Below are 20,333 nucleotides of genomic sequence, written 5' to 3' on the forward strand. Positions count from 1 at the left end.
CGGGGGTTAATGTGCCGGGGGCGGTCCGTGACCGCTCCTGGCACATAGTGCCGGATGTCAGCTGTGATAATCAGCTGACACCCGGCCGCGATCGGCGGCGCTCCCCCCGTGAGCGCCGCTGATCGCGTATGACGTACTATCCCGTCGGCGGTCATACGGGCCCACCCCACCTCGACGGGATAGTACGTCGGATGTCAGGAAGGGGTTAATCACCATGATTTGCAGATATTTTGGGTGCATTAAAAAGGTTGCAAAAGTGTAAAGACAAGAAGAGCTGCAGAGTGTCAGATAATTGGAGATGGCACAGAACTGCAGCCGTTATTAGAGGGAGCTGATAATAACAGCATGGCCACCTCTCCAGCACAAGCCTGGCCTGATGGGAGGCTACAGGCTGCACAGCTGCGGTACTTGTGTGAGGGGAATGCCCGGGTGCTGAGGGGAACAATACAGACACTTCAACCGCACCCGGCTGTGCCTTCCTAGGGAGTGGGGACTGATTTTGTGATCACATCACTGGACTCACCGGCATTTCTTTACACTCCACAGACTCCACATCTCCCTCTCTCCTGTCTGCTCCTCCCACATGAGTCACAGTCACACTCACTGAGCTCGCTGAATCTGATAGGCTGCAGGTGCCAGACAAGGAAGAAAAAAAAAAAAAGAGTCGGTTCACTCACGCTGCAGAGCCGGCTCCCGGGACGCTGGCAGATAGAAATTTTAGTAAACGGCTGCCCCGTACCGGGTCGTACCGGCTGAATCCCACCCCTGGTTACGGGTTAGTGATAAGGGGGGCACTGTAGAGTAGGAGATTACATTGTGTTGAGAACTGGTTTCAGTCAGAGTAGTGACAGTTGAGAAAGGGGGCAGAGCCAGTGTTGTGGCAGGGAGAGTGCCTTTCTAAGGTAATTTTCAGTTAGTGGGAGGAGCTAAAGCTGTGTGAAGAGAATTGTTCTAGAAGGAGTTGTGACAGAAAGCTGAACAGAGCAACAGTGTAGAGTTAAGAGAGCGAGGCAGCCTGGAAGAATCAGTGGTAGTCTGTGGGTTACCTCCCGTGACATCCGGGACTTACAGTCCGAACAGGAATTGCGGAGGCAACCTGAATTTTCACCCAAGATGGGGAAAGTGGACAGGGAGCACTCAGTATCAACTAGCTGGATGGTTCAGGAATAGTGTTGAGCATTCCGATACCGCAAGTATCGGGTATCGGCCGATACTTGCGGTATCGGAATTCCGATACCAAGATCCGATACTTTTGTGGTATCGGGAATCGGAATCGGAAGTTCCCAGTGTATGGTTCCCAGGGTCTGAAGGAGAGGAAACTGTCCTTCAGGCCCTGGGATCCATATCCATGTAAAAAATAAAGAATTAAAATAAAAAATAGGGATATACTCACCCTCTGACGCGCCCTGGTAGTAACCGACAGCCTGCTTTGCTTAAAATGAGCGCGTTCAGCACCTTCCATGACGTCATGGCTTCTGATTGGTCGCGTGCCGCTCATGTGACCGCCACGCGACCAATCACAAGCCGTGACGTCATTCTCAGGTCCTAAATTCCTAGAATTCGGAATTTAGGACCTGAGAATGACGTCACGGCTTGTGATTGGTCGCGTGGCGGTCACATGAGCGGCACGCGACCAATCAGAAGCCGTGACGTCATGGAAGGTGCTGAACGCGCTCATTTTAAGCAACGGAAGCTGCCGATTAACAGCGGTAAGGTGCAGGGGCCTCCGGACAGGTGAGTATATCAATATTTTTTTTTTTAATTCTTTATTTTACACATTCATATGGATCCCAGGGCCTGAAGGAGAGTTTCCTCTCCTTCAGACCCTGGGAACCATAAGGGATACCTTCCGATACTTGAGTCCCATTGACTTGTATTGGTATCGGGTATCGGCGAGATCCGATACTTTTCGGGTATCGGACGATACTATCCGATACCGATACTTTCAAGTATCGGACGGTATCGCTCAACACTATTCAGGAAGCTGCGGGCCTGGGAACCATGGTGCAGGAAGAAAAGCTGAGGGAGCAGACCAGGAAAAATGCAGGAGATGGATTACTCATGTATTGGGAAAATGGATGGACTGTAACTGTTATGAAGATGCACGAGTTAAGTAAAGTTTTATTGAAAATGAACTTGGACTTTGAGAACATTTGTGTGTGTCTGCGACGGATTGGAGCCCTGTATGCTGTGAAGGATTCTGACCCACAGGTGGGTGAAATACGTGACACACACAGCACACCACAAAATGGACATGATATTTCTGTATCGGAGTGTCGGGGTGTGATGAGGAAGCAGCAGCAATCCCTCGGTATGGCTACCACCCTGGCCCCCGTTACAAAGTGGCGTAGTCAGCAGGATCCAGATGCCTTGCATAAGGAAAATGGAGAAACCCCTGAAACGGCAAAGATGGTGGCCGTTAAAGACTTTAAAATGGCGGATGATGGTGCAGAAGCAGGAGATAGCTCCATCCATCATGGGCGTTCTAAACTGAAAATGGCGCGAAAATCTGTCGGGCTGAGACTGTGGCCTGAGGCCAGGGTAGATCCCCCTGTGGGAGGTGCCCGCCCACGGTGGGCACAGCGAAAGAAAAAGAAACCTCATCCCCAGCAGCAGATTCCTGGAGAAAGGGAGGATGATTCATCAGCAGCAGCTCTGGAGTCACCGGTGTCCGCTGGAGCACGGGCATGGAGCCCTTTAGATGATATACGTGACTGGAGGGGAAGTGGAGCATAGGCTAGTGGATGCTCCTCCGGTATCCCCTTTGATGATAAGTGGGGACAGTGACTGTACCTGTACCCCAGATCAGAAAGTTGTGCTAGTTGCACCAGATGTGAAAAAGTAGGACTGTTCTGTGTCCCTGAGGGTAAGAGCCCTGTAATGCTGTGAGGGACTGTTCTGCGTACCATGGGCAGGAGCCCAGAAGACAGTGCGGTGAGAATGGCTGCTGTTAAAGAATTGTTTTGAACTGTTTTCCCCCCTCCAAGTTTTGTTGCACCTGTTACGCCCCTTCTGCTGGATTGCAGGACACAGACCTTATGAAGAGATGGTGCCCTATGGACTGTTGCTGAACTGTGTGTGGCTGCGCCAGAGACTGTGATAAGATGTGTGAAATGTCGATTTTTAACCTGAATTTTGTGTGCAGGAGGTAAACTGAGCAGCACACATGTTTTAAAGGGACCGTAGTCTGAAAATAGGAGGGAGGGGGAGGAAACATATAAAGGATGACCTGATGAGTGAGCCGGGTCAGAAGAGAATGGACTGCATGCTCCTGAATGGTTGGAGCTGTAGTAATTTGGCCATGTGGGCCATGAAGAAGACTGCGGACATTCATGTCAGTTTAGGACTGGTCAGTGGACCTGGAGAGTCCTATGGAGAACTGTCTGTCTGTCCGGGACTCAGGAAGAGGAGACCGGGGTCAAATGGATCTATATTGGTGTCTGGACAACCCGAGGGTCGAGCTGGGTTATGCCAGGATTGTGCTCACGTGATGGTGAGCTGGTGAGAACTGTTGGCCAAAGTTGGGCCATACTGTTAAAAGAACTGAACTGTTTGCTCCGGGGTCCCAAGTAAGTGGGATCGGTGCCAGTCCTGACCTGAAACGGGTCAAACGTGGTGGACTGGAGCAAAGTTCTTTTATTGTAATGTATAATAGTTGTTAAAGTTATTGATGTTTTATTTTAATAAGATGCCATTACATTGTGCTTATTGTGATATGTATATTCTGCCAGTACTGTATGGTCGGGGACGACCATGGTTTTAGGAGGGAGGTATGTAAGGGGGTATGCAGGCGGCTGGTTTGAGCCCTGCATTCCTGTGCATGCCTACCTAATGAAACTGGGTACTTTTTGTGTTTGCTGTGTGCCTTGTGTAGTTTATGATATTTGACACTGTTTAATATGATAATGGCTGACACTGTTCCGATATCTGTGTGTTAGGGACAGGAATAGGGACAGTCAGTGGCAGTGGTAGGTCAGCACTGGTAAGGGTTATGGCAGTGTAGTTACAGGTTAGTGTTAAGGGGGCGCTGTAGAGTAGGAGATTAGATTGTGTTGAGAACTGGTTTCAGTCAGAGTAGTGACAGTTGAGAAAGGGGGTGGAGCCAGTGTAGTGGCAGGGAAAGTGCCTTTCTGAGGTAATTTTCAGGTAGTGGGAGGAGCTAAAGCTGTGTGAGGAGAATTGTTCTAGAAGGAGTTGTGACAGAAAGCTGAACAGAGCAACAGTGTAGAGTTAAGAGAGCGAGGCAGCCTGGAAGAATCAGTGGTAGTCTGTGGGTTACCTCCTGTGACATCCGGGACTTACAGTCCGAACAGGAATTGCGGAGGCAACCTGAATTTTCACCCAAGATGGGGAAAGTGGACGGGGAGCACTCAGTATCAGCTAGCTGGATGGTTCAGGAAGCTGCGGGCCTGGGAACCATGGTGCAGGAAGAAAAGCTGAGGGAGCAGACCAGGGAAAATGCAGGAGATGGATTACTCATGTATTGGGAAAATGGATGGACTGTAACTGTTATGAAGATGCACGAGTTAAGTAAAGTTTTGTTGAAAATGAACTTGGCCTTTGAGAACATTTGTGTGTGTCTGCGACGGATTGGAGCCCTGTATGCTGTGAAGGATTCTGACCCACAGGTGGGTGAAATACGTGACACAGACAGCACACCACAAAATGGACATGATATTTCTGTATCGGAGTGTCGGGGTGTGATGAGGAAGCAGCAGCAATCCCTCAGTACGGCTACCACCCTGGCCCCCGTTACAAGGGCAAGAGGGAAGAGCGGAGGCTAAACACCAGAATTGGCACATCTAAAGGATGCGCTATTTCTTTGGCGGTTGAGGGCTGTCGTTTTCAGTCTGGGAGCGGGGCCAATATCCATGGCCCTTTCCTAGGCTATTAATATCAACCCACAGCTGTCTTCTTCCCAGCTTTTCCTGGTTATTAGTAATAGGGGGACTCCATGTCAATTTTGGGAGGATCACCCCTTCTCTAATAACCGGTAAAGGCTAAGCACTTGTTGTGAGCTGATATTACTAGCCTGGGAAGTTCCACATTTATTGCACCATTCTCAGACTATAAACATCAGCTCCCAGTTGTCGGCTTTCCCTCAGCTGGTTAAGAACAATATGGGGGACCCCACGCCATTTTTTTCTTTTAATTATTACCTGAATACATGTACAGTAAACTACACATGCCCTGCACTAATTATATATCTTACTGACATCTATCTATCTATATCTGTATATAAGATTGGTGTATTAGTTTGAAAGCTAGCTTAAAATGACAGAATTACTGAATGTAAAAGCTTATGTTAAAAACACATTTCATACGCATGTCACATGTATGTTAGGTGAGGGAATAAACACGCACTTGCATATCATACAGACATTAGGTGAGGGAAAAAAATGCATGACACTCGCTTAACACTCTCCAACTTTTCTGGCTGAGAATCTCAGCTACATTTTATACACAGATGTGAGCGAACCTTTACGAATACATCATGATGGAGAAAAATAGCTCAACACCATTCAATGGCTTTTGTTATGTTTGGTGTTAAGAGTTAACTTTCTGTGCTCTGATATCTTTCTTGTTAGTTTGAATGGAATCTGTTTATTCCCCCTAACCTGAGAGCAGCATAATGCAGATACAGAGATCCTGATATCAGCGATGTGCCACTTACAGGGCTGCTTGCTGTAGTTTTGATAAAATAACAGTTTTATCAGCAGAGATCATCAGTAGAGGACTCTTAAGGTACCTTCACATTAAGCGACGCTGCAGCAATAGCGACAACGATGCCGATCGCTGCAACGTCGCTGTTTGATCGCTGGAGAGCTGTCACACAGACCGCTCTCCAGCGACCAACGATGCCGAGGTCCCCGGGTAACTAGGGTAAACATCGGGTTGCTAAGTGCAGGGCCGCGCTTAGTAACCCGATGTTTACCCTGGTTACCAGCGTAAAATGTAAAAAAAACAAACAGTACATACTTACATTCGCGTCCCCCGGCGTCCGCTTCCTGCACTGTGTGAGCGCCGGCCCTAACAGCAGAGCGGTGATGTCACCGCTGTTCTGTACTTTCACTTTCACTTTACGGCGCTCAGTCAGTGTGGGAAGCGGACGGCGGGGGACGCGCAGGTGAGTATGTACTGTTTGTTTTTTTTACTTTTACGTTGGTAACCAGGGTAAACATCGGGTTACTAAGCGCGGCCCTGCGCTTAGTAACCCGATATTTACCCTGGTTACCAGCGTAAAACATCGCTGGTATCGTTGCTTTTGGTGTCAAACCTGACGATAAACAAACGCCGGTCTGACGACCAAATAAAGTTCTGAACTTTATTCAACGACCAGCGACATCACAGCAGGATCCTGATCGCTGCTGCGTGTCAAACTAAACGATATTGCTAGCCAGGACGCTGCAACGTCACGGATCGCTAGCGATATCGTTTAGTGTGAAGGTACCTTTAGCCTACTGCCAAGCACGAACTGGCTAGCTTCCCTATAATGTCTTGCAAATATGATATCACATGGTAGAACACAGCCAATCAAAAAGGGCTATCCTAGCCTGTATAGAGGCAGAAGCAGGTAATGCAGCCACCATAATGTGGTGAATCTGTCAAAGACCTCACAAATTAGACAAAGCAACAAAATCGTAAACAAAAATCTATAATGTGTCAAAGAACAGCAGTGAAACATTACTTTTGATCCATTTACCAATAGTAAATTGTGGTTGCTTTGAAAGTACTAAGGCCATGTTTGCATTAAAGAGCCTGAAATGAGTTGGTACAGTCCTAAACGAGTGGTAAAATGGCCTTTCAGGGCATTTAGAGTATTAGCGTTTTGAGGTGAATCAATTCAATCATTTTTTTTTCATTTGGTGGATCAGGCAAATTTGAATTTCAAAATATTCACTCATCTGTACCAGATAGCCATCGAAAGGAGATACACCAGCTAGTCTGTCTCCAGAGAAAACAAATCAGCATGTTATGCTGTGATTAGATCATAGGAAAGAGCGTGCACACAAGCAAAAATAAGATTCTCATATACAGTGACATTTTTGTGATGCACTAGCTCAGACAACCAGACAATTTTTTTTGGTTCATTCATTCCTAGTTGTAGCAACCATACCTTTTTGGTTTTATAGAATTTTCACCACATAAGGTTCTTCTCTTAATTCTTTGCGAGAGGAGTAGTAATTGTTTTCAAGTGACATTTTGTAAGGGTATGTGCACACAATCGACAAACGCTGTGGGTTGGACGCTGCGTACTTCTGCAGCGTCCAGATGTTACAGCATAGTGGATAGGATTTCAAGAAATCTCATGCCCACTATGTGTCAAGATATGCCCGCAGAGACGGATATACGGTTCGTCTCTCCAGACTGCAGCATGCCTATTTCTTTCTTTTGCAGATATGTGAGTCTTCAGAAGATAAATCTCATAGATAGAATGTATTGGACATGGTGAATCACATGGTTCAGTGAACACATGCGGATTCATCTGCGTTCAATAGACGGCAGCTCTTTGGACGTAGCGGACATGTGCTGCGTCCAAAACGCTGCCAATTCCTGATCTTCTGCACATACTCTAAGACTTTTGTATTAAAGAGAACCCATGTCAAAAATCACTATTAACCTGCAGATATGAGGCTAATCTGCAGATAATAGCATTCTAAAGCCGTGTGGCTACTGCATTGTAGTGAAATGAACTTTATTCCTCCTGGTAGCCTAGGCCTTTCAGTCACGGTGCGGCTTCAGTCACTGCTCAGTACATAGTGAGCAGCTGTAACCGCGCCCCACACTGACTGACAGCCGGCTCAGCACTGATGCACTCCTGAGCCAGCTGTCAGTAAAAGGGCTTGGTTGTAGCTGCCACTCACTATGTACCGAGAGCTAACTGAAGTAGCGCCGCCTGTGCCTGTATGACTGAAAGCCCAAGGCTGCCGGAAGGAATAGAGTTAGTTTCCCTGGTAGCCTGGCTTTTAATGCAGTGGCTGCACAGCTTCAGAATGCTATTAACTTGCAGATTAACCCCATACCTTCAGTTAATAGCATTTTTTTTATATACAATAGGTTACCTTTAACTTTTTATGGATTTAATGAAAAAGAACAATTACCCAATTTGTTAAGCCATTTACCAATCACCATTAACCATAAACAATCTGTTCACTCTATTGTACGGGTTGTTGCGATTACATGGATACCAAATATGTCCATGTTCTTTACTGATTTGTTTTATCTACTAAAACGTGGGATGACTGTTATTGCTTTTCATAATTTGTTGGAAAAAATCTTTTATTTTACCTCTAATATACAGCTATATAGAAATTCCCTGGGATATAGTGGTGTATCTCTATGTATCACTGCAATGTCTGTAAAGAAGAATACCATGTAGTTTTTTAGACTGTAAAAGGAAATCCACCAATGTTCAGCAGGGAAGCCTTTGGCTCATTGCTAAATTCCCCTCCTATGCATGTGGTTGTGAGTTTGACTTCTGGGACAGACCGTATTGCAATTTATTAGGGTACAGATGAAAGTCATGCAGGAGGCCTCCCCCCCAACATCCTGAATCGGAGAAGGACAATCTACAATTGAAGAAAGTGGAATGATCACAACGGTGCCTAAGCAACCTGCACATGTGGTATGGGTGCCCCAGTGAAGTTATAACCAGGTGGCAAATATTTCCCCAACATCCCTGTTCACCAATATAACAAACACATTTAAATCTATAATATAAAGTTGTGTATCAGCCACGCCCACTCCACATAGCCCCAACCAATCACTAAGCTGAGCTGTGATTGGTTGCTATGAGCAATAGTTTTCCTTGTAGACAGTTGTGGTAACTGAGGCCTATTATTCTTATCGTTTCTATGGTGTTATCATCATTCTGTAAAGCTGGAAATAACACAATTTATTACCGTGCCGGCACAGACCACCCTCTGACACAAACTGCAGAGGGAGCCCAGAATCAGGAACTTCTTTGTCTGGCATGAAGCATCTTCATTAACTTAAAACTTAAAACACAGATAAAAAAAAAAGAAACACAAGACGAATTTCTCCAACCTAGGTATCATTTTAATCAGTGTAACAGCACCAACCTGACAATGTTGGCTCTGACGGGATGTGTGGGTTATTAGGAGAAGTAATCCGGTGACTCTGGCTGATGGGATGACCTGGGATATTAGGAGAAGTAATCCGGTGACTCTGGCTGATGGGATGACGTGGTATATTAGGGGTAGTAATCTGGTGGCTCTGACGGGATAATGTGGGATATTAGGGGTAGTAATCCGGTGGCTCTGGCTGACAGGATGTGTGGGTTATTAGGAGAAGTAATCCGGTGACTCTGGCTGATGGGATGACCTGGGATATTAGGAGAAGTAATCCGGTGACTCTGGCTGATGGGATGACGTGGTATATTAGGGGTAGTAATCTGGTGGCTCTGACGGGATAATGTGGGATATTAGGGGTAGTAATCCGGTGGCTCTGGCTGACAGGATGTGTGGGTTATTAGGAGAAGTAATCCGGTGACTCTGGCTGATGGGATGACCTGGGATATTAGGGGTAGTAATCCGGTGACTCTGAAGGGATAATGTGGGATATTAGGGGTAGTAGTCTGGTGGCTCTGGCTGTCAGGATATGTGGGATATTAGGGGTAGTAGTCCGGTGGCCCTGGCTGATGGGATGATTGGGAAATTAGGGGTATTAGTCCATTGGCTCTGGCTGACAGGATAATGTGGGAAATCTGTTCATCTTTACACAGGAAGGAAAAAACATAAATGTGGTTTACCAAAAGGCTCTTGGATGAGTTGAAAATAAAATACTATCAATACTTTGGTAATTGTTTAGTTAATTTGTGTTGCAAATCTGTAGTGTTGAATATATGATGTGCAATATAATCATAACAATTTGTTATAACTAACCACAGTTTGTTACTATGCCCGAGCAACGCCGGGCTCTTTAGCTAGAATATCTGTATAATTCATTGTGAAAAAAAATCTTGTTTTATTTACTTAAAAAATGATATCGGATGACTGATTTATAGTCTCAACAACATCTGCAACTGCAGGGCTATAATAGAATGAAGACGTGAGCATTAGAATAAAAATAATGCATTAAAAATGAATTGAATATAAACTTCCACCCCCACCCCCATAATTTCATCGGAAAGAATTTGACTACAAACAATCTGTAATACCTGGAACCTAAAATATTTTTTTCTTAAAAGTAACATTTTTTTTTTTTTTTTTTGTAGGGGTTGTCAAATTCTCATTGCATTTTTTTGGGATGGAAGACTGAATAAACAAACATTTGAAATTCCATTTATTACTTTTTTCTTTCTATCGTTTAACGTATTTTTACGATACCAAATCTAATTATTTATTTATAAAAGAAATCTGGGGAAAAAAAAAGAATTTAACCTTTTAAAAATTTTAAAAAAGGAAAACTTGAAAAATTTGTTTTACTTTTTCTAGTCCCCTTACTGGACTTGAACATGTATTGCACTATATAGTTAAATTGATGTCATAGGTTGAACCTGATAGATACACCAGCTAGGCAGCAATGGAGGCCTTTAGCGGGTCCCTGGCTGGCACGATAGTCCATTGAGGTCCTGTTTTCATGACATGAAGGTTCTTAAGGGAGATGGTGTGCAAATATAAGGTGCCTGAGCGGGATAGTCGTGGATGAGCCCATGCTCCAGCACCCTACAGGAAAATTGAGTCCCAGTCTTGGTGCGCTGCTATGGGTTGGGTGTATCACACTTACTTGTGGGCAATAGGCCTTCACTGGCTCCAGGCTTCCATCTTCCGGAACTGATGGACATCATCCATACACAAAATGCTTTAAAACAGTCAAACATTTACTGAGCAGATACGGTCAACACAATGAAGCACGTGGGATAAGTCGCAGCAGGTTAGTCTTTTTTCCAGGTATCTGACATAACTTCAGCCCTGGCACTTGGTCTGGGTAGAGAATCCTTTTCCTCCTAACTCCACTAGCATTGGGGATTCTGCTCCACTGAAGGCAGTGCACTCGGGTTCCATTACCTTCCATCTCAGGAAGTCTGTGTCCATCTTTCCCTGCAGTACCGCAGGTTTGATGTGACCAAAGGCCTGACGCCCATCTTCAGGTTCCAGGTCCGGGAGACTGATCTGAACAGAATGGTTATATGGTAATCCACTGCCACTAGTAAAAGGTTCATGTTGTCCCTAGCAGCCCCCTGCACTTGACCACTGCAACCACTTCACCACACTCTTGGACTCATCGGAACTTCCTGTTCTCTTCTCCTGTTTGTATTCACTCACTTCTCCCTCACCCTGGCTGGCTATGTGTTAACCCTGTCACCCCTGAACACTGGATCTTGCGACCCGAGGAAAATCTAAACAAACGAAAGGGAAGACAATAAACTCTTGTGGCTGGGGTGAACACTGCAGGCACATTTCAAATACATGACATTACTACAATACAATAATGTGTTTGATGTCTTCAGGGGGAAATACAACCCGACCACCTCCTACACCAGTACATTGGTCGTATCTCTATTTAAATGCTGCTGTCAGTAACCGATAGAAGCATTCAAATGGTTATGCAGCAGAAATCGGACCAAGCTCTGTTTGTTGCTGCTACCGGCAGATGCATAAAGCCGGTTTCACATTAGCGTTTCTGTGTGCAGTGTAGGCCTGCGTACTTCTTTCCTTAAGATCCGCATAGATCCGCATGCGTCTTCCGTACCTATATTTAACATTGTGTATGCAGGGACATGCGTTGTATGTGGAGGCGTCCCGGTGCATTCGGAGGGCATATCAAAACGACGCACCGGGACGCATCCGCATACAAAGCATGTCCCTGCGTACACAATGTTAAATATAGGTACAGAAGACACATGCGGATCTATGCGGATCTTAAGGAAAGAAGTACGCAGGCCTACGCTGCGCACAGAAACGCTAATGTGAAACCGGCCTAACACACAGCCATCATCTGCCCATTATGAAGCTGACTCAGCTTATAAGACCGCTCCATATATGTGCACCCCAACAAATGTTAAGTTGATAGAATAGTCTTCAACCTTTGTCCTTATTCATTTAGCAATAACAAATTTCGCTGCACACCTCCATGGCTCAGCTGGCCTAGATGGCATCAGCCAGTGAGCTCAGAGATTTGGCTGCAGCGCTGTCAGCATGAATCACCACCGCAGTTGATCAATTAATACCAGAACAGCTGTGGAGAAGCCACGCTGGACCCATGCAGTGTAAGTAAAGCCCAGTTTGTTATTTTATAAGTCATTGAGTCTATGAGCTAAAAATAATTGAAATGGGACAAGCCTTTTAGAACCCACGCGTGTCTATTATTCTTCACACAACTATGGCGATATTCGATTTAAAAGCAGCAATATGTTGAGTTTGTCACAAAAACACGGAAAGACCTTGAGCTATCACTGCACTGAGCTAAATCAATCTTTGCATTAGGCATCCCCACATCTAATATAATATTCATAATAATAGAAATCATAACAAACTTTAACACTTGATTCCACATCTAAAGCTTGTGATTTTGTGGTTGGTTATGTGCACAATTTGCACTTTTGATGTGTTTTTACACACGTTTTTGTCGCAGAATAACGCATTTTAGCATGCCAGCAAAGTGAATGAGATTAATGAAATGTCGTGCACATGCTGATCACTTTTTCCTTGCAGATTTGAAGCAGCTTCAGATCTTCAGCATGTCAATTCTTTCAGAGTTTTTGAATAGTTTTTCACCCTTTCCAAAAAAAAACAACCCTCATCAACGCTTTCAAGAATTGTGTCTATTTTACGCAGCGTTTTGGTACAGAAATTTTTGCTGCAAATACTTAACTTGTGCAAATGCCAAAAACTGTTCTGCAAGCGATTAGGTTTGTTCATGTACCAGCTGGCGCAAATCAAGAACGGTATATGTTTTTTGTTGTTTGTGAGTTGTAAAGTGGCTTTTATTGAGAATGTTGCAGTGCTTGTTAAAATTTTATGGACTGCGGTATTTGTAGAACTAGGTCTAAATTTAGGAATCCAAAACCAAAAATGGGGATGTTCTTGTGATCATTGACTGTTTTAGTGCCAACTGCTTGAAAATAAGCCAGTCTAAGCTTTGAGGAAGAATATTTGGAAGGAGCTTAGGAAAATCAAGTTACAGTTATGTCTTATTTTAGCCAAGCTGAAAGTGACTGTTATTTTTATAGAAATTGTCACAAGTATGTCTAACAATCCCTACTGCAGAAATTCTTTAATCCAAAATCTTAATATTTCAGGTCCAGGATTGACTTTCGTTTTCTGCACTGAAGCAGTATGGGCACCTCTGTCTCGTTAGCAGTCTACATTGTCATTGAAGTGCTGATTGCCCTCATTTCTGTGCTTGGAAATATTCTGGTGATATGGGCTGTGATCGTCAACCAAGCACTTCGGGACACCACGTTCTTCTTCATCGTGTCACTCGCTGTGGCCGATATTGCAGTAGGAGCACTGGTCATCCCTTTAGCCATAATAATTAGTATTGGACTAGAGACTGAATTTTATAGCTGCCTGATGGTGGCTTGTATTGTGTTAATTCTGACCCAGAGCTCTATACTTGCACTGCTTGCCATTGCTGTGGACCGATATCTTCGAGTCAAAATCCCAACAAGGTTAGTGTTTTTTGAAACCAGGGTTAACATTTTGGTTTCTAAATGGAATATTAATGGGGTTAATCTGCAGGTCAATGGGATTCTGGACCTGCTCCACACCAGCACTTAGAGTCCTACTACTGGGAGGAAATTAAATTTATGCCCCCGCTAGCCTCACTCAGTCACGGAGGTGGCGCTGACTTGGGTTCAGTCACCGCTCTGTCTATAGAGAGCCGCACCTGTAACCATGCCCCCAGCACTGACTGACAGCAGGCTTAAATGAGGAGCTGCTATCAGTCAGGGCCGGTTGTTCGGTTACAGCCGGTGCTCTCTATACACAGAGCAGTGACTGAACCGAGTTGGCGCGACCTCCATGACTGAAACCCGAACGATGCTGGTAGGAATAAAATGAATTTCCTCTCGGCAGTGTAGGGTCAAAATGCGCTATTAACCTGCAGATTAACCCCATATCTGCAGAATAATAGATTTTTTTCATGTGACAGGTTCCCTTTATCTCTTCAGTCATATATAATCCTTTCTCTTAAGTGATTTTGTCCAAAAAAAATTAGTCTCTTTAAATCTGTTGACAGATGGTTTGCTACATTTTTGTATTCTTTTAGATGCAATTCTAAGTAGAGGACAAGTGTGAGACTACAATCACACCTCTGTGGCAGTTTTTTGATCTGTGAGAATCAGTCCTTTCTTATACATGCAGCTTATGTTTTGCATCCATTTGTGTTGCATCCAGATTTTTTTCTTATCTGTTCTTTACTGTAAAAACTGAAGGAGCTAAACTGTCTGAACTTTTTATTTATCCATCAACTCTTAAAAAATGGATAAGTGAAAAACCCATGCAACACTAAAGTACAAAGGATATCGATCGTGTTTTATATGGATCCACATAGACTTTAAAGGGAATCTGTCACCCCCAAAATCGTATATGTGCTGCAGCCACCGGCATCAGGAGCTTATCTACAGCATTCTGTAATGCTGTAGATAAGCCCCGGATGTAACATGAAAGAAGAGAAATAAAGGTTAAATTATACTCACCCAGGGGCGGTCCCGGTGCGGTCCGGGTCCGATGGGCGTCACGGTCCGGTCCAGTGCCTCCTGTCTTCATACGATCACGTCCTTTTCTTGCCGCGGCTCCAGTGCAGGCATACTTTATCTGCCCTGTTGAGGGCAGAGCAAAGTACTGCAGTGTGCAGGCGCTGGGCCTCTCTGACCTTGCCCGGCGCTTACGTACTGCAGTTCTTTGCTCTGCCCTCAACAGGGCAGATAAAGTATGCCTGCGCCGGAGCCGCGGCGTGAGGACCAGAAGAGGACATCATCGTATGAAGATAGGAGGCGCCGGACCGGACCATGATGCCCATGGGTGAGTATAATATAACCTATTTTTCTTATCTTTCAGGTTACATCGGGGGCTTATCTACAGCAATACAGAATGCTCTAGATAAGCCCCTGATGCCGGTGGCGCAGCTCATATACGATTTTGGGGTAACAGATTCCCTTTAATGGCCGAATCTGATCCACACGAGGGTTGAGAATAGAACATAGGCCAGTTTGGTCAGTATTTTACATTTGTATTTGTAAGCCAAAACCAGGAGTGGATGATAAAAGCACAAGCGGTGACGTGTCTCTATTTTACTTTTCCTCTGATTGTCCCTTTCCTGGTTTTGGCTTACAAATACTGAGGTAAAATACTGACCATATACTGAACGTGTGAATGTTAATCTGAGTCTAACATATCAAATGAACGGATTCGCTTATAAACCAGATGTTTGTATGGATCAATAAAACTCTATTAATCTGAGGTGGAAAAAAAATGGTCTGCACATGAATGTGTGAATTTAAACTATAGTTCTATACACATGGACCATTCGGCGGTACAGTACAACTGTCGATGGTTAAACTTTTACCAATCGGCGTTCATTTCAATGCCTGTTTACTCAGACAGACCACAGTAAACAATGAACAATGCCTACTAGACTATTCTATACTAGATTGCAAAGTGCACATAGGCTGCCATTGTAAAGGTACCTTCACACTAAACGACGCTGCAGCGATATCGCCAACGATGCCGATCGCTGCAGCGTCGCTGGGCCGCGGTTAGTAACCGATGTTTATCCTGGTTACCAGCGTAAACGTAAAAAAAACCAAACAGTACATACTCACATTCCGGTGTCCGTCAGGTCCCTCGCCGTCTGCTTCCCACACTGTCAGTGCCGGCCGTAAAGTGAAAGCAGAGAACAGCGGTGACATCACCGCTGTGCTCTGCTTTTACTTTACGGCCGGCACTCACAGTCAGTGCGGGAAGCAGATGGCGAGGGACCTGACGGACACCGGAATGTGAGTATGTACTGTTTTTTTTTTTTTTACGTTTACGCTGGTAACCAGGGTAAACCTCGGGTTACTAAGCGTGGCCCTGCGCTTAGTAACCCGATGTTTACCCTGGTTACCAGTGAAGACATCGCTGGATCGGTGTCACACACACCGATCCAGCGATGTCTACAGGAGATCCAGCGACGAAATAAAGTTCTGGACTTTCTGCAACGACCAGTGATGGCACAGCAGGATCCTGATCGCTGCTGCCTGTCAAACACAACGATATCGCTATCCAGGACGCTGCAACGTCACGGATCGCTAGCGATATCGTTTAGTGTGAAGGTACCTTTAAATTTTGTGGATGATTTTTTTTTCTTTTTTTTATATGCACGTCTGAACTGGACTAAAGGACTGCTTCATTTTTGGCAAAACTGATACACTTTTTTTGGCGAAATCAGTGACTATGGATCAGGACAGTGTTATGGCTCATGCATAAATATGTATCCACTTTTTCTATATAAACATTTTTCTATATGCAGAACTGTATTGGTGCGAACAAATGTATGAAATGTTTATTGTACTTCTGTTTTCCTACATATTCATGCAGAGTTCTTTTCAAGATTAAGGCTGGAATCACACTAGCATACATCAGATTCAAGATGCTAATGACACTCATCTCCGGCTCTGCTGCGAGCCTGAGCTGAGTGTCTGACTGCTGCATAGTTTCGGAGAAGACAGAGAAAGTAATTTCTCCATTTCCTCCATTGCCTGTGTTGGCGTATGTCGGACTGCACTTGAGTGACATCTGAGTGCAGTCCAATGTTTCACTTGCACCTATAGACTGGTATGGGTGCGAGTGTGCTGAGTCTCACTGCCAGATAGTTGTCTCATGCCAAATCGGTATAAGAAAATAATAGCAGATGTGATTTGCTCAACAGAATAACACTGGTCCGTGTGCTAGCCGATGTTGCATAGCATAGCACTCGGCCGTGTTATACTCCAGCCTTAAGCAGATTATTGCTCCTTCCATTAAAATCTGTGTTTCCCCCTCCAAGAACCCTGTCACTCTTGTTCATTAGTGTCTGATATAGCAGTTCAGCCCCATTAACTTGAATGGCCATAAGCTGCGATATTGGTCCAAGCTCCTTGAATCAAGTCGTTCTCTAAAGAAGACCATCATTTCCAGGTCTGCAACTTCTTCAGATAATATTTGGAGAAAGTGACTACTGCAATTCTGAGCAACAAATGTCAGATAGTGGAAGGAATGATGTTAACCTGGCATAGGGATGACCCAACTAGGCAAGGAATGTGAAATATCAAAGGAACAGCTCCCTAAATATCAATTTTATTATTGGAAATCTCACAAGAAAAAAAAGAGTCCTAACTACAGATGAGCCAAATTGCTCGGAAAACGTTCACCAGTCTCAAACTCTGCACGAATGTAGCGCATTTGGAATCGTATTCGCGTTCACAAGCTTTATTACTCAGTCGGCAAAATTCTGTGACAGTTCGGTAAATCATCACGTTTGCTTTTGTTATTACTTTGGCTCGGATAGTGGTGCTGTATGATGAGCGGGGTGGACATGTTTGATGAGATGAGCGGGTGTGAAGAGGTTAGAGGAATGGAGCGCTCTTTTTGGGTTTTTTTTGTTTTCCTTTCCATGTGTGTTGATTCCGGCAGCCAATCAGGGTGCAGAGACCATACACAAGGACCAGACACAAGAGCTTGTGTAATTGGCTGCCCTGGTCACATGTCCCTCTCCATATAAAGAACAGACATGTTGTTTTGGCGCCATTTTGTCCGTGTAGCAGCGCAGAGAGGCCGCTCCTGCTGCTGCTACAGGAAAGTCAGAACGTTATCTAGGCGGTTGATAGTCAGCTAGTTCAGATACATAAAATCCTGTGTGGCTGTGAAACCGACTTCCCAGCAGATCAATTGTTTTTGCTCATTGTGTGTGATACCAGGACACAATTCAGCATATACCGTAATTCTTTTGTGCTGCTAATATTGTGCTTAAGCCAGGAGTCCACATTAGAGAATATAGTTTATTTGTTGTAGTATTGTCTTCTAAAAAGCAGGCCACGTTTCAGTATCTAATCATTTTTGCGCTGATATTTTTGCTACATCCAGGAGTTCAGATTTCAGAATCGAAATTATTTGTTTTAATACCATGCTCCAGAAGGCATACAACATTTATGCAGAAAAATATTTTGTGTTGGTAATATTTTTGGCCATGCATGAGTCCACATTTTAAAATGCAAATTGTTTTTGCTAATAGCATGTTCTTCAAACAAGGCCATATTTCTGTAGAAAAAATATTGTACGCTGTTAATATTATGGCCTAGGCAGAAGTCCATGTTTGAAAATCTAAATTCTTTGTGCTAATACTGTTGTCCTGAAACAATGCCACATTTCGGAAAAATAATACAAGTGCTTCTCACAAAATTAGAATATCATCAAAAAGTTAATTTATTTCAATTCTTCAATGCAAAAAGTGAAACTCCTATATTAGATAGTCATTGCAAACAAAATGATCTATTTCAAGTGTTTATTTCTGTTAATGTTGATGATTATGGCTTACAGCCAATGAAAACCCAAAAGTCATTATCTCAGTAAATTAGAATACTTAATAACACCAGCTTAAAAAAATCATTTTAACCCCTTCATGACCGTGGGATTTTTCGTTTTTCCGTGTTCATTTTTCACTCCCCTCCTTCCCAGAGCCATAACTTTTTTATTTTTCCATCAATTTGGCCATGTGAGGGCTTATTTTTTGCGGGACGAGTTGTACTTTTGAACGACATCATTGGTTTTACCATGCCATGTACTAGAAAACAGGAAAAAAATTCCAAGTGCGGTGAAATTGCAAAAAAAGTGCAATCCCACACTGGTTTTTTGCTTGGCTTTTTTGCTAGGTTCACTAAATGCTAAAACTGACCTGTGATTATGATTCTCCAGGTCATTGCGAGTTCATAGACACCTAACATGACTAGGTTATTTTTTACCTAAGTGGTGAAAAGAAATTCCAAACTTTGCTAAAAAAAAAAAAAAAAAATTGCGCCATTTTCCGATACTCGTAGCGTCTCCATTTTTCATGATCTGGGGTCGGTTGAGGGCTTATTTTTTTATTTTTTGTGTGCCGAGCTGGCGTTTTTAATGATTCCAATTCGGTGCAGATACGTTCTTTTGATCGCCAGTTATTGCATTTTAATGCAATGTCGCGGCGACCAAAAAAACGTAATTCTGGCGTTTCGATTTTTTTCTCGTTACGCAATTTAGCGATCAGGTTAATGCTTTTTTTTTTATTGATAGATCGGGCGATTCTGAACGTGGCGATACCAAATATGTGTAGATTTGATTTTTTTTTTTTATTGATTTGATTGTGGCGAAAGGGGGGTGATTTAAACTTTTATATTTTTTTTATTTTTTTCACATTTTTTTTAACTTTTTTTTACTTTTGCCATGCTTCAGTAGCCTCCATGGGAGGCTAGAAGCAGGCACAGCACGATCGGCTCCGCTACATAGCATTGATCTGCTGTTCGCTGCTATGTAGTAGAAAATCAGGTGTGCTGTGAGCGCCGACCACAGGGTGGCGCTCACAGCTACCGGCAATCAGTAACCATAGAGGTCTCAAGGACCTCTATGGTTACAATGGAGAAGCATCGCCGACCTCCGATCATGTGACGGGGGTCGGCGATGCTGTCATTTCCGGCCGCCTGGCCGGATGTGGTAGTTAAATGCTGCGGTCTGCGTTTGACAGCGGCATTTAACTAGTTAGTACCGGCGGGTGAATCGCGATTTCACCCGCCGCTATTGCGGGCACATGTCAGCTGTTCAAAACAGCTGACATGTCCCGGCTTTGATGCGGGCTCACCGCGGAGCCCTGCATCAAAGCAGGGGACCTGACATCGGAATCAGAAATGTTGGCCTACTGAAATGTATGTTCAGTAAATGCACTCAATACTTGGTCGGGGCTCCTTTTGGCAGCTTGGATTGTCTGTCTCTCCACTCTTCTTCCAGACTCTGGGACATTGATTTCCAAGGTCCACTGTGAAGTATCCACAATCCGTGATGGTTTTGGGAGCCATGTCATCTGCTGGTTCAGGTCCACTGTGTTTTGTCAAGACCAAACTCAGCGCAATTTTAGTGCACTTCATGCTTCCTACTGCAGACAAGCTTTTTACAGTTGGAAATTCCATTCTCCAGCAGGACTTGGCTTTGTACACATTGCCAAAAATACCAATACCTGGTTTAAAAACAACAGTATCACTGTGCTTGATTGGCCAGCAAACTCGCCTGACCTTAACCCAATAGCGAATCTATGGGGTATTGCCAAGAGGAAGATGAGACACCAGCCCCAACAATGCTGACGAGCTGAAGGCTGCTATCAAA

The 20,333-nt window shown here is 44.2% G+C and overlaps 1 protein-coding gene across 1 annotated transcript in view; it reads left to right on the forward strand.

Moving 5' to 3' along the window:
- The window catches only part of ADORA1 (adenosine A1 receptor), a 294,258-nt gene that overhangs the window by 47,119 nt on the left and 226,806 nt on the right, over positions 1-20,333 (forward strand). The window contains exon 2 of the mRNA XM_077294871.1: positions 13,265-13,636. Coding sequence (XP_077150986.1) covers positions 13,302-13,636 — 335 coding nt within the window. The 5' untranslated portion in view covers positions 13,265-13,301. The remainder of the gene's footprint in view (positions 1-13,264; positions 13,637-20,333) is intronic.

This window comes from Ranitomeya variabilis, chromosome 3, assembly GCF_051348905.1.
Source record: "Ranitomeya variabilis isolate aRanVar5 chromosome 3, aRanVar5.hap1, whole genome shotgun sequence".
Lineage (NCBI taxonomy): Eukaryota > Metazoa > Chordata > Amphibia > Anura > Dendrobatidae > Ranitomeya > Ranitomeya variabilis.